We start from the raw sequence: 13508 nt of genomic DNA, 5'->3' as shown, positions 1-13508 counted from the left end.
AAAAAAAAAAAAAAAAAAGACCGGGCATGGTGGTTCATGCCTGTAATCCTGGCCCTTTGGAGGCTGAGGCAGGAGGATCACCTGAGGTCAGGAGTTTAAAACTAGCCTGGCCAACATGGTGAAACCCCCTCTCTACTAAAAATACAAAAATTAGCTGGGCATGGTGGCAGGCACCTGTAATCCCAGCTACTCCAAAGGCTGAGGCACGAGAATTGCTTGAGCCCAGGAGGCAGAGGTTGCAGTGAACCGAGATTTTGCCACTGCATTCTAACCTGGGCAACAGAGGGAGACTTCATCTCAAAAAAAAAAAAAAGAAAGAAAAGAAAAAGAAAAAAGAAAGAAGCCATGGGAAAATGACATTATTTTGTATCCATTAAAATGTTAATATCTGGTCATATTTGAAAAGTGGGTACATAGAAATAACCTTCTAATGTTTCTTGGTGAAACTGGATTGAGAGCTGGGTTTCAGAGCAAGTCTGCTGGTCACTGTCTTAAACAGAGCCTACTCATCATCCGCAGGGAGCCTCATTTTCCTACAAAGTAAATCTATCCTGATCTTGGCAGCCCCGCCGTGCACATTACTCATCGGAGCCTAGGCATGTACTATTACAGAACACTCCACGTCTTTATTGATGTTAAATTTACGTGTCCTATTTCTCTAACTAGATTGTAAGCCCTTTATGGGAACAAATTAGGAAATATGCATCCACGTATCCCTCTCCTAACATATAAACTTCATATTGATAATTCCTAAGCAAAAGAATAGAAATGGAAAGCGAGATCATTTTGCATTGAGAAGAGAAGATTGAGAAGGAACATGACAGTGTTATTCAAGTGCAGGGAGCATTATTTATATGAATTCGATATGCCTATAGGCTGTACGTGAGCAAAGTTTCTTAAACTTCCTATGCTTCATTTCTTCATTTGTAAATTGGACTACTCAGAGCATTGTTTTAAGGGTTAAATGGGTTAATACATATCAAATGCTTAGAATATGGTCTGGCACATAGTGATTGCTTAAATAAAGAACAGCTATTATTATTAAACATGTATATTCATGTGTATGATGGCAAGCTTCCTACTAAAAAACTGGGTTTAAAAAGCATCATCAAAGAAACAGTTATGAAACACTGAAATAGATAAAGAAATTTATAAAACTGCATTAAATCTATTTTTAAAGAATAAGCAAGAAAAATTCCTATCTGCAATAATTTATGAGTGATCCAATTGACTGGAAGAAAATAAGTGCCTCTAAAAAAAAGCAATATGTGTTCACTGTAAAACAAACACATAAAAAGCAACTCAAGCAATACTAAGATGCAGAAAGTAGAAATTCTCAGTCCTCTTCCCCAATTTCACATATAATATTTAAGACTTTTTTCATTTCTTTTTTTAAGATGAAGTCTCGCTCTGTTGCCTAGGCTGGAATACAGTGGTACGATCTCGGCTCACTGCAATCTCTGCCTCCTGGGTTTAAGCAGTTCTCTTCCCTCAGCCTCCTGAGTAGCTGGGATCACAGGTGTGTGCCACCACACCTGGTTAATTTTTGCATTTTTAGTAGAGATGGGTTGTCACCATGTTGACTAAGCTGGTCTTGAACTCCTGACCTCAAGTGATCCACCTGACTTAGCCTCCCAAAGTGCTGGGATTACAGGCATGAGCCACCACACCCGGCCACTCTCCTCATTTCTATACCATGCATTTTCCTACCTTTTGTTTTTGTTATTTTAATAAAAATGGGATCATACTATACAGAATGTTCTTAACGTGCTTAACTTGTATTTAAAGTTCCTTTCAACATCTTGGCAGATTCTTTAGCATGTTAAGAAATTACAAAAATGGTCTTGCAATTCTTTGACTTTTCTGGTACCATCATCTGAATCAAACAACTAGAAAATGTTGAGGAAATTAAAACATAATTTTTAATTAAATTTCTTTTTCTGCACATAGACTAATTTTGCCTGTTTTATCCAACCTCTTGTACTTAGCAGTTAAATTTCGAGAAATCAGTTAAATTAAGAAATCTGACTTACAAAGAAATGGAGAAATTCTATAGTTGTTTTCCTAGACTTACATATCTGTATTTCCTAGACTTACATATCTGTATTTTATTCAGATATTGCTGTATTTTCATTAAAAATTCCTGTTAGTATTTGAATATAGAAAACTGTTCTTGGAGATTTAACAGTGTTGGCTTTTCTTCATTGGTTCTGGGGTCTAGAAGGTTTTGGACTTTCCGCCTCCTGGGGCCTAAATTCTGTTCCCTTCCTTCCACTGTGTTCCCTTCCTTTTGTCAGCCCTAGCAATACAATAACCGAGAGGAAATTTAAAAAATGAATCATCACTCCTTAAACTCTCATCTCTAACCAAATTGAATTGTGACCCTTAGTATGAAAACATTATTTTAGGAATTATTTTATATAACAATATATATGATCTTTCGAAACACTGCAAACTAAGCGAAGAGCAGCAACAGGAGATCTAACCCATCTGCTAGAACTATTTCCAGTCAGAAACTTCAACTTCTTCCAAGGTGTTGCAGCAAGTTTGATGGAGAACTCTAATGCTTCCATATAATATAATGTACTGGCTATCTTTGAAGGTTTTCTTTTTTTTTTTTTTTTAATCTTTTAAGAGAAGATCTACGAGTCTACTATAGATCTAATTATTATAAAGCCTCAAAATAACAGTAAAATATTTGAAGAGTAATGAAATTTAGTTTTGCTTTCTAAAAACAAACCTAAAGAAAACTTTCTGCTACGGACTAAATGTTTGTGTCTCCCCAAATTCCTGTGTTGAACTCCTAACACCCAATATAATGGTATTAAGAGGCAGGGCCTTTGGGAGGTGATTTGGTCCCAAGGGAAGAGCCCTCTTGAATGGGATTAATGCCCTTATAAAAAGACATCAGAAAGCTTGTTTTCTCTCCCTTTACTCTCCGCCATGTGAGGATATAGAGAAGATGGACATCTGCAAACTAGGAAGTGGGCCCTCGACAGATACAAAGTGTAGGTGTCCTGATCTTGGCCTTGGGAAGTCCAGAACTGTGAAAGTCCAGCCTCCAGAACTGTGAGAAATAAATTTCTGTTGTCTAAGCCACCCAGTCTATGGAATTTGTTATAGCAGCCCAAACTGACTAAGACGCTCTCCTAATAATTATTAATAATAATAGTAACAACAACAATGATAAAATAATAATCTATCCTTTCCCCTGAGCACCTTCTAAGTGTCCTACACTTTAAGGGTCTTTACAGGTTTTCTCATTCAATCACAACAATCCTGAAAAGCAGCTACAATTATCTCCATTTTGCAAATTAAGAAAATAAAGGTCAGGGGGGCCAAATAGCTAGAACAGAATCCTTCGGAATTGATTCCTCAGGAAAACTTTCTGCCAATCTTCCAAGCTCCTCCCAAGTTGTTAAGGCCCCTACAAGAACATAACTGAATTCACTCCAGGACTCTTTGTAACATTTCACAACTATGGCTGATGAGTAACTTCAAGGAAAATTAAAGAATGGAAGAAAGGCAGTTAGGCCCACAGCTATTTCCCTGCTTCAAGTTGGAAGATGGTAGCAGATATAGTGAAAGAGAGGGTTGGCTCTAGAATTGAATTCGCCTTGGTGTGAGTCTCAGCTCCAATCATTTTTAACTAGGTCACCTGGGGCAAGTTAGTTGGCCACTCTGTGCCTTAGTTTCTTCGTATGTCAAATGGGATTATAAAACCCGCCTCCTAGATTGTTATCAAGACCATGTATGTGTCCAGTGTTGAAGAAATGGTAGTTATTCAATGTTATCCATTTCATTTGCACTCTCGTTGTTATTCAATGTTATCCATTTCATTTGCACTCTCTTCTTGCATGTCACAACATTTTTTTTCCTCAATCAGAACTGTTTGTTGGAATACAGATGAATATATTTGCTGGGGCTGGTTCCAACAAAAGCTAGAGGACTGTCAGGAACACAAAAGAAACTTTTGCCTCGTGTGGGACGTTGGAATGCATGACTTCAGAAGTCCGATCCAACTCTAATTTCTCTGAATTGTGATCAAGCACTTTCTGAAAACTAAACACAAGAAATCCTGCATAGACTTGACACCTGGAGAATGCCATCCTTTCTCAGTGGCTCATGAGACGGGTGACCTTGCTTAGGTTATTTTGGCCAGTGATAAATTACAAGGAGCCCTCTTGGCAAATGTAGCCAAACAACATCAGAAAAGGACTTGGGCACAGGAGAAAGAAGCCATGGAGTAGTAAATCCTTTAACATCTAATTGGCATGTGAAGGAGAGGCATCAACAACATAAACAAATAAAGCTGAATGAATTACCTAATCTCCACTTCATAATTAGGCTAAAAACCACAGGACCCTAGTATTCCGCAGCCCCCGCAAAGCCAGTCTGAAGAAATATCTCTTTCTTGTTACCATTCTAGGATTGGGAAAAGTCTTGCCTTTAGGTTCATAAATCATGGTCAAAATAAGAACAATTAGGAAAGATACATGAAAATAAACATCCAGAGTCGAAGATTAGTATAAAAATTAGAGATGTGTGTATCAAAATATTTTGAACACTACACGTTTTCATCACATCCCATGGTACTCCAGCAAATCCACCAGTGCCAGACTCCAGATCCACACCAACAAAGCCTCAAGATTCCTGTCACCGCGCTGCATAAATTCCTTTATCTCGGGACCAGGGTGGATGTAAAGAAGTCCCAGTTACTGAATCTCAGGATAATTTTCTTCTTTCCTTTTAACAGAGGAGGTGGGAATGGACACAATAGCTGCTTAAAAAACAATTTTAAAAACAAGGTTATGTTCTCATTCATTCCTTATTTGTAGGGCAAACCATTGGTAAAGCATGAGTATTCTGATTTTAGGTTTCTGACTTAATAAGCTGGTTGTAGTAACTTAGGTTTTCTGTTCCACATTTTGTCATATAATGAAGAGAAGAGTAAGTATTATGATCTCAAAACTAGCAAACATTCTGAATCTGAGACAGTTGTGAACAGGTAAACAATGTACATTTTGGCTATTTAAACTGATTTAGAAATAAATAGCTATTTCTTCCACATGTTGAAGAGGTATCTGCACTTTCATGTTTATTGCACTGTTCACAACAGCCAAGATATGAAATCAACCCAAGTTTCCATTAATGGATGAATGGATAAAGAAAATGTGGTATACACGTACACAATGGTATACTATTCGGCATAAAAACAAAACAAAATCCTGTCGTTTGTGACAATATGAATGATCCTAGAGGACATCATGTAAAGTGAAATAAGCCAAGCACAAAAGGACAAATACTGCATGATCTCACTTGTATGTGGGGAATCTGAAAAAGCTGATCTTACAGAAGTAGAGAATAGAACAGTGGTTAACAGAGGCTGGGGAAAAGAAGGCAGGAGGGAAGGACGGGGAGAGGTTGGTCAACAGGTACAAAGTTACAGTTAGATAGCAGGAATAAGTTCTGGTGTTCTATTACATAATAGGGTGACTACGGTCAATAATAATATATTGTATACTTCAAAATAGCTAGAAGAGGGGATTTTGAATGTTCTCACCACAAAGAAATGATGAATCTTTGAGGTGATAGATATGCTAATTGCCCTGATTGATCATTACACAATGTATTTATGTATCAAAACATCACACTTAACCCCAGAAAAATGGACAATTACATGTCAATTAAAATAAAACTTTAAAAATAGCTATTTCTATATTTTACCTTGAATATATTTAGTTAAGAAGCGCAAATTCTCTGCCAATAGTAATTACTTCTATGGCATAGGTTGGGGTTAAAAAAAGGAGGGGGAGCACTTTCACTTTTTACATTTCTGAATTTGAAGTTTTTTTTATTCCACTAAGCATTTGTTATGTTTGCAATTTAAAAACAAAATAAAATATTCTGCTTCTATTTACAAATTTGGTTTTAAAATTTCACAGGGCCATTTTGCCTGGTTATCTGGATATCTGAAATTCTTATTCAGATTTATCTCATTCGATGTCAAGGGAAACACTGATTCTAGAATTTTCTGGATATGTTTATATTTGTTTGGATACTTCTCATAAATAATATACTGGGGTTCAGTTTTCATATAAGATTAGAATACTTAGGCCAAGTCTTCTGTTACTACACTGTGATTTTCCTTGTCTCTTTCCAAACATAGGTTCCCACAATTGCAGACAAACTCTTTGATGGGACATAAACCAGCATAACAGGTTTCAACAACTGTCTTCAATACAAAGCTTTTGTCTCCTCGCTTATTTCAAAACCTAATACCAGCCTCTTTTAAGGAATTTTTCCAGACCAAAGGTTGATGACTGACAATAAAGGCAAAGCATTCCCACTTAATTTTACCCAACACATCAGGCCCTAAAAGCCGGGGGTGGGAACAGGGAGAAAAACTAATAGACAAATATAATAATAACTACTTCATGTAGAAACAACTGACTTATCCATAATCAAATCCCACATCTGCCTTAGAAAACCCTGGTAGATTGTTGGCCTTTTTTTCAGTTGTAAGACTCTCTTACTAATTTTTACAGCAAATCCTTTTAGCAGATGTCTGGTAACGTGATCAGTATTTGGGTTTAAGAAGATGACGACAACCTTTTGAGATCCTGTCACCACATTGTTACATCATGCGTAATAAAACCAATAATACTGACATTTTCCCCTTAAGGTATTAACTCTCATCTACCTGAAGATAACCAAGATAATCTCTTGAGGTCCTCGCTAACACTATTTTTCCTTGATTCTATTTAATCAACATCTTCACAGGTGTTTGAGTGGTAGATATAAAAATTAGTGAATTGGGCAGGCACCGTGGCTCACGCCCATAATCCCAGCACTTTGGGAGGCTGAGGCGAGTGGATCACGAGGTGAGGAGATCGAGATCGAGACCATCCTGGCTAACAAGGTGAAACCATCTCTACCAAAAAAAATACAAAAAAAAAAAAGAAAAAAAAGAAAAAAAAATTAGCTGGGCATGGTGGCAGGCACCTGTAGTCCCAGCTACTCAGGAGGCTGAGGCAGGAGAATGGCGAGAACGCAGGAGGCAGAGCTCGCAGTGAGCCGAGATCGCACCACTGTACTCCAGCCTGGGCAAGACAGCGAGACTCTGTCTCAAAAAAAAAAAAAAAAAAAAATCAGTGAACTGGTTAGGCTGGGCGCAATGGCTCAGGCCTGTGACCCCAGCACTGGAGAGGCTGAGGCGGGTGGATCACTTGAGCTCAGGAGTTTGAGACTAGCTGGGCAACATGGCAAAAACCCATCTCTATAAAAAATACAAAACAAATTAGCCTGGCGTGGTGGCACGCACCTGCAGTCACAGTTACTCAGGAAGCTGAGGTGGGAGGATCACCTGAGTCCAGGGAGGTTGAGGCTGCAGTGAGCCATGATCATGGCACTGCACTCCAGCCTGGGTAACGGAGTGAGAACCGATCTCAAAAAAAAAAATAGTGAATTAGTGCCTCAAAAGGAAAAAAAAAATCATTTAATGTATTTCTAGCCTATAGATAGTAACTGGGCTAGTGCTGCAACTTGGCCTGGTGCTTTAGCTTGTTCATATCATGACACACTTGCAAATTAATGCATTTGTCTGACACACTAGGTTAAGCGGATGAAGCTGTTTGGGGCTAGAAGTTACTAGCCGGACATGGGAAGACAGGTGCTCAGGAAGTCTCAGGCCCCACTTGGCTATCTTACCCTAGGGCTGAGGGGCTCAGCATCTTGAAGCTAACAAGCAGCTCATTCTCGGCACACTGGTTCAGAAGTTTAGTCTAGCCCATCAGTACTCTGAGTATTTGCCCCATAAAGCAAGCAGGTAACCAACACCAAATTCAGACAAATCTGCTGGACTGTTTTCCCAAAGAGTCAATCAGTTACTGGCGATCATCATCAAACTACCAGATTTAAAGTGTGTGTGTGTGTGTTTGCATGGCGGGTGGGGGGTGTTCTGGGTGAATTCTACCCTCTCTTTCAGCTCCCACTCTCACTTAGGAAGGACTTCTCTTTAGTATCAAATTAAGAGAAAGTGCTATGAAGCATAAAAGATGTAATAGACACAGATTCTGCCCTCAAGGAAACCTCTGTCCTTGGAGATGAAAGAGACATTTACATAAATATGTACTTGTTGAATGAATAAAAAAATTTGCAGAATCAGGTTAAAAGTGACACTTTTCAGAAAAAAAGAGCTATAAAAAATTGCAGTGGAAATGGGGCAGGAAAAGTTTCCCTCTGGATAGGTTAAAGAAGTCAGGAGAGAAAAGCACTGATACCAACTTTTTTTTTTGGAAACAGGGTCTTGCTCTGTCACCCAGGCTGGAGTGCTCAACAAATCTTCCTGCCTCAGCCTCCCCAGCAGCTGGGACCACAGGTCCCAGGGTCTCTACACCTGGTGGCAGAGACAGGGTCTCACTATGTTGTCCCGGTCAGTTCTCAAATTCCTGGGCTAAAACAATCCTCCTACCTCAGCCTCCCAAAGTGCTGGGATTACAGATGTGAGCCAACATGCCCAGGCCCATACCAACATATTGAAAGGAGCCTCTATGGCACTCAAGTATCCACCCAAAAGAAAGGAAGTAAAATATCTGACCATTTAAAATTTACAGTTTGTAAGCAAAACCCTGCTTTACAAAAAGGTGGGGTTGGGGGCAATGAGAAAATGAAGGTTGGAATTATAATTAAAATGCAATTTTACAAAAGTTATGTAGAGGGTTTTTTTTGCTTTTTTTACCCCTCATTGCATCAGATCATCGAAAGCCTAAGTAATGTTACCCCCTTTAAAACAACCCACTTTGCCTACAGAAAAGCGATTCTGGATCACTTACCAGTTCCTGCCATCACCCTTCAGTTGTCAGTTTAGACATTTTCTTTCCCAAAGGAAGCTTTGGCCTATTACCAATGTCAGGAGTTTAGTAAGTGGTGTGGTATCCCACAGAATCCTATAACCTGCTTTGGTGAAGTCTGTTTCCGTTTTACCCAATCAACGGGTCTGAAAATAGCTGGTCCTTTTGCGGCTCTGAATTCCACTAAATGCTTGAGAAATTCACATGGTCACTCTCTGCTCCTGAAGCTGACAGGGCCTAAAAGTCATTGTTGGGAAGCTGGGCCAGGGCAACCCCATCTCTTCTTGAAAGAAAAATGTCCTATAGTCATTCCTATCTGTCACCAGCGAGTAAGGAGCCTCTGCCTCTCAGCGTCCTCAGACAGGGGATGAGAGTAAAATAAAAGAAATCCTGCTCTGAAAAATACTTTAACTAGAGGTACACTGTGGAAAATCATAGTTCTGACATTAGTATTAAATTATCACACAAAAAGATCAATTATCCCAAAGACAGGCATTTAAAAAACCGAAGTCTAGAAAGTTGCCCTCCTGTGTGTACCTGTTTATGTCTTATTACTGGGACTGCAATGATGTGGCTTTGAAGAACTTTGCCAAGCATTTTTTCATCAATCTCATGAGGAGAGGCAACAAGCTGAGAAAGCGATGAAGCAGAAGAACCAACAAGGTGGCAGAATCTTCCTTCAGGGTACTAAGATGCCAGACTGTGACATCTGGCAGAGTGTGCTGAACGCAATGGAGTGTGTGTGACCCTTGGAAAAAAGCAAGAATCTGACTCTACTGGAACTGTGCAAACTGGCCACTGACAAAAACGATCCCCACTTGTGTGACTTCAGGGAGATGCGCTGCTGGAATGATGAAGTGAAATCCATCAAAGAATTGGGTGACCATGTAACCTACTTATGCAAGATGGGGGCCCCTGAATCTGGTATCTTCTGGCCAAGCACAGTCTGGGAGACAGTGATGACAAGAGCTAAGCCTTAGGTTGGCTTCCCCATAACCACAGGGTGACGTCCCCAGTCACCAAAGCAGTGCCTACAGGTAGGGGTTAATTTTACCCATTGTATAAATTGTAGAAAAACTTCCACTTGAATTCTTTCATTTGTATTATTCCTTAACATAAAATAATTCAGTACCCCCAAAGAACAAAATAAAACTGTGAGTGCTACCTGCCATCAAAGAAGAAGAACTTCCCCCGTCCGTTCTTTTCTCCATGAACAAAGTTCCCCTCAAATCTGTCTGTGGAGGAGTAGGTGACTGTGCAGAACCCGTGTGGTAATCCGTCATCATCCAGGTGTCCTGGAGAAAGGGAACCACAAGGCAAACCTTAACATCGTCAGTGCTTCTCCCATCTGACGTCTAAGCATTCACATGCTGCAAGACAAGTCCCCTGCCCAACTCCCCTCCAGCTGCCAAAGGGTCCCCTCCCTGGCACGAAAGGACAGTCAGCGTGCAAAGGTTTCTCACCTCATCGGCACCAGCAGTACCAAACTGATTGTTACGTACACTTTGTGAACTGATAGGTCCAGAACAGACTTAGACACATTCCAGAATATGAATTTTAAATAAGCTTGCTTTTTACCTGGAACTGAGAGTCATTATCAGTAATATCCTCTGCAGGGCATGTCACAATTTACCAAGTACTCTCCCAAGAGTCCTCATATTTGGAATTGATGCCTCCAATCTCTCATGCTTAACTGAAGTGTGGTTGAGATTCCACTGTTTTATAGTCAATTGCCACATACGCAGTCATTGGAATAAATTATCTAATTCTAGAACATTAAGTATGCAATATGATTTTATACATCATTCTATCATATGATGTGGAGGACTGCTAGCCAGTCTGAAAATCTCACTGTTATTGTTATATTCACACGAAGGACACAGTCATATCTTTAAAACTGCCCTAAGAGTTATACAGCTCATTGTACAAACACAGAAACCTGGAGTCCTTCTCACCTTAAACTTGAGCTTAACCTTAAACCTACTGCTTTACTTTACAAAATCTTCAGCTTTGAATGTTTAGTAATAACCTTATCATATACCTTCCACCATTGTGTGTCAGAGGGCTTGTATTTTAAATGGAGCCAGAGTATACACATGGTCATTTAAGCAATGATTGTGATTATCAGCAGAAGTTATTACATGGACCTTTAAGTCACTGGTTCTTCCTAGGTCAAAGATTGGTATAGTTTAATATTGACATTTACAGTCAATGTTTACACTTTTTATTACTATCTACATGTTTTACAAAACCCAGGAAACACCTTATTGGTGTCTTCCCAATCATTCTGGTGAGCTGATTTTGCAGAGGTGGGTGAAAATGAAAGCAGTAGTTATTCTACTGGCTTTTTCTTGGGGTAACAACCTGGGCCATGGAGAGAAAAGGCATGAAAACATTAAACACTGTGTCTAATGCAGGGACATTAAACATTGAAATGTAGCTTCCAGATGGCTCACAGACATAAAAGGAAACACAAACCATACTACCACAATGAAATATTTAGTCTCCTAAAATAATTTATTCTAACATGATAAAGGAATATTAGCCCTTGGAAAAGATGGTAAGTACACACTCTCATAAAGAATAAATATGCAGCCGGCTGTGGTGGCTCACGCCTATAATCCCAGCACTTTGGGAGGCTGAGGCAGAAGGATTACCCGAGGTCCGGAGTTTGAGACCAGCCTGGCCAACACAGTGAAACCCCATCTCTACTAAAAATCCAAAAATTAGCCAGGCATGGTGGCAGTCATCTGTAATCCCAGCTACTCAGGAGGCTGAGGCAGGATAATCGCTTGAACCCAGGAAGCAGAGGTTGCAGTGAGCCAAGATTGTGCCACTGCACTCCAGCCTCGGCAACAAGAGCGAAACTCCATCTCAACAACAACAACAAAAAGAATAAATATACTTTTTATTTGTATTATTAATTACATAAACAAAATAGCTGCAAACAAATACAGTGTTTTATTGCTACATCTGACTCTGTATATAATGGGTTACCAAGAACATCTTACAATAAGACACATCTATTTAAATAAATCATAATCAGTATGGATCCCTTCCTCTTAACACAAAAGAGGAAAGGACCAGGAAATTAATGGTCAGAATGGAACTAGGCCATAATTGCTTTCTTCTCGCTCAAAAACTAACTGTACATGACATAAATTCAATGACATTTGAGTCATATGAAATCACTTGGACAATTATTTTCTAAATATCTGATGCCATTTCTCTCATTGAAATAAAGTAAATTTACTTTTCTCTTTTCATTAAAAAAAGCCACCCAGTGTATTGCTAAGAGCTTTTTTTAGTGAAATGTTGTTGCGATCAAGTTAAATTTAGGCATATAAATTCAGTGTCCTACTTTTGATTTAGGTATTAATATCCAAATAATCAGTTTAGCCTCATACTAGAGCATTTATTAACTTGTTGAAAATGCTTTCATCATAGAAAACAGTTCACATATTTCAGAGTTTTAAAAGCTTATGTTTGATAAAATTTGTTATTCCACTTTAGATTGAGAGAATTACCATAAATCTGAACACTAAGGAAAAAGTTTCTAATATAATTAATTTCTACCTTCCTTCAGCCCTGTCCTATTTCTGAATAAAACACTGAAGGTGCACCCTCAGCAATGGAATTTAGATATTAGGGAAAATTGAAAGTGTCATATAACATACTACAAGCCCTTGGAGGGTAGTACTGATCCCAGTCGAGACGACAACAAAAATGTCAACTCCACTCCATGAAGAATCCATCCATCCATCCTTCCTTCCTTCCTTCCTTCCTTCCTTCCTTCCTTCCTCCCTCCCTCCCTCCTTCCTTCCTTCTTCCTTGCCTCCCTCCCTCCTTCCCTCCTTTTCTTCCTTTCTTACCTCACTCCCTCCTTCCCTCTTTCTCTTCCTCTTTCCTTTATTTTTCAGAGACAGGGTCTCACTCTGTTACTTAGGCTGGAGTGCAGTGATGAGACCATAGCTTACTGTAACCTCAAACTTGTAGGCTCAAGTGATCCTTCTGCCTCAGCCTCCCATGTAGCTGGGACTTTAGGTAGACATCACCACAACCGGCTAATTTTTTTTTTTTTTTTTTTTTTTTTTGAGACAGAGTTTCACTCTTTTTGCCCAGGCTGGAGTGCAATGGTGCCATCTTGGCTCACTGCAACCTCCGCCTCCCAGGTGCTAGCAATTGTCCTGCCTCAGCCTCCCTAGTAGCTGGGATTACAGGCACCTGCCACCATGCCCAGCTAATTTTTTTTGTATTTTTAGTAGAGACGAGGTTTCACTATGTTGGCCAGGCTGGTCTCGAACTTCTGACCTCAGGTGATCCACCCGCCTCAGCCTCGCAAATGGCTAATTAAAAAATTTTTTTATAGAGACAGGGTCTCACTGTGTTGCCCAGGCTGGTCTCAAACTCCTGAGCTCAAGTGATCCACCCACTTTGGGTGCTGGGATTACAGGCAAGAGCCACCACACCTGGCCTCAATGCCTTTCAACAGGCAAATGAAGAGGAGCCCTATCACCATCTTAATCTCTTGGGAGAGACAAGGACAGGGGAGAGCTACCAAATGATGGCCATTACTCTGGTGACCTTGCACATTAAGGAGGTGCTTGGACGTGCGACCTCTCCCTGTCATTCTAAAGGCTTTTTTTTTTTTTTTTT

At 39.7% G+C, this 13508-nt stretch overlaps 1 protein-coding gene across 2 annotated transcripts in view; it reads right to left on the bottom strand.

Annotated features, from left to right (window-relative positions):
- The window catches only part of SETD7 (SET domain containing (lysine methyltransferase) 7), a 63920-nt gene that overhangs the window by 42918 nt on the left and 7494 nt on the right, over positions 1 to 13508 (bottom strand). For both annotated transcript variants that reach the window (XM_011985630.1, XM_011985629.1), the window contains exon 2: positions 10018 to 10147. In XM_011985630.1, coding sequence (XP_011841020.1) covers positions 10018 to 10147 — 130 coding nt within the window. The remainder of the gene's footprint in view (positions 1 to 10017; positions 10148 to 13508) is intronic.

Source organism: Mandrillus leucophaeus, unplaced genomic scaffold, assembly GCF_000951045.1.
Source record: "Mandrillus leucophaeus isolate KB7577 unplaced genomic scaffold, Mleu.le_1.0 Scaffold289, whole genome shotgun sequence".
Lineage (NCBI taxonomy): Eukaryota > Metazoa > Chordata > Mammalia > Primates > Cercopithecidae > Mandrillus > Mandrillus leucophaeus.
Note: the sequence above shows the minus strand (reverse complement) of the source record. Positions and strands in the feature narration are given on the sequence as shown.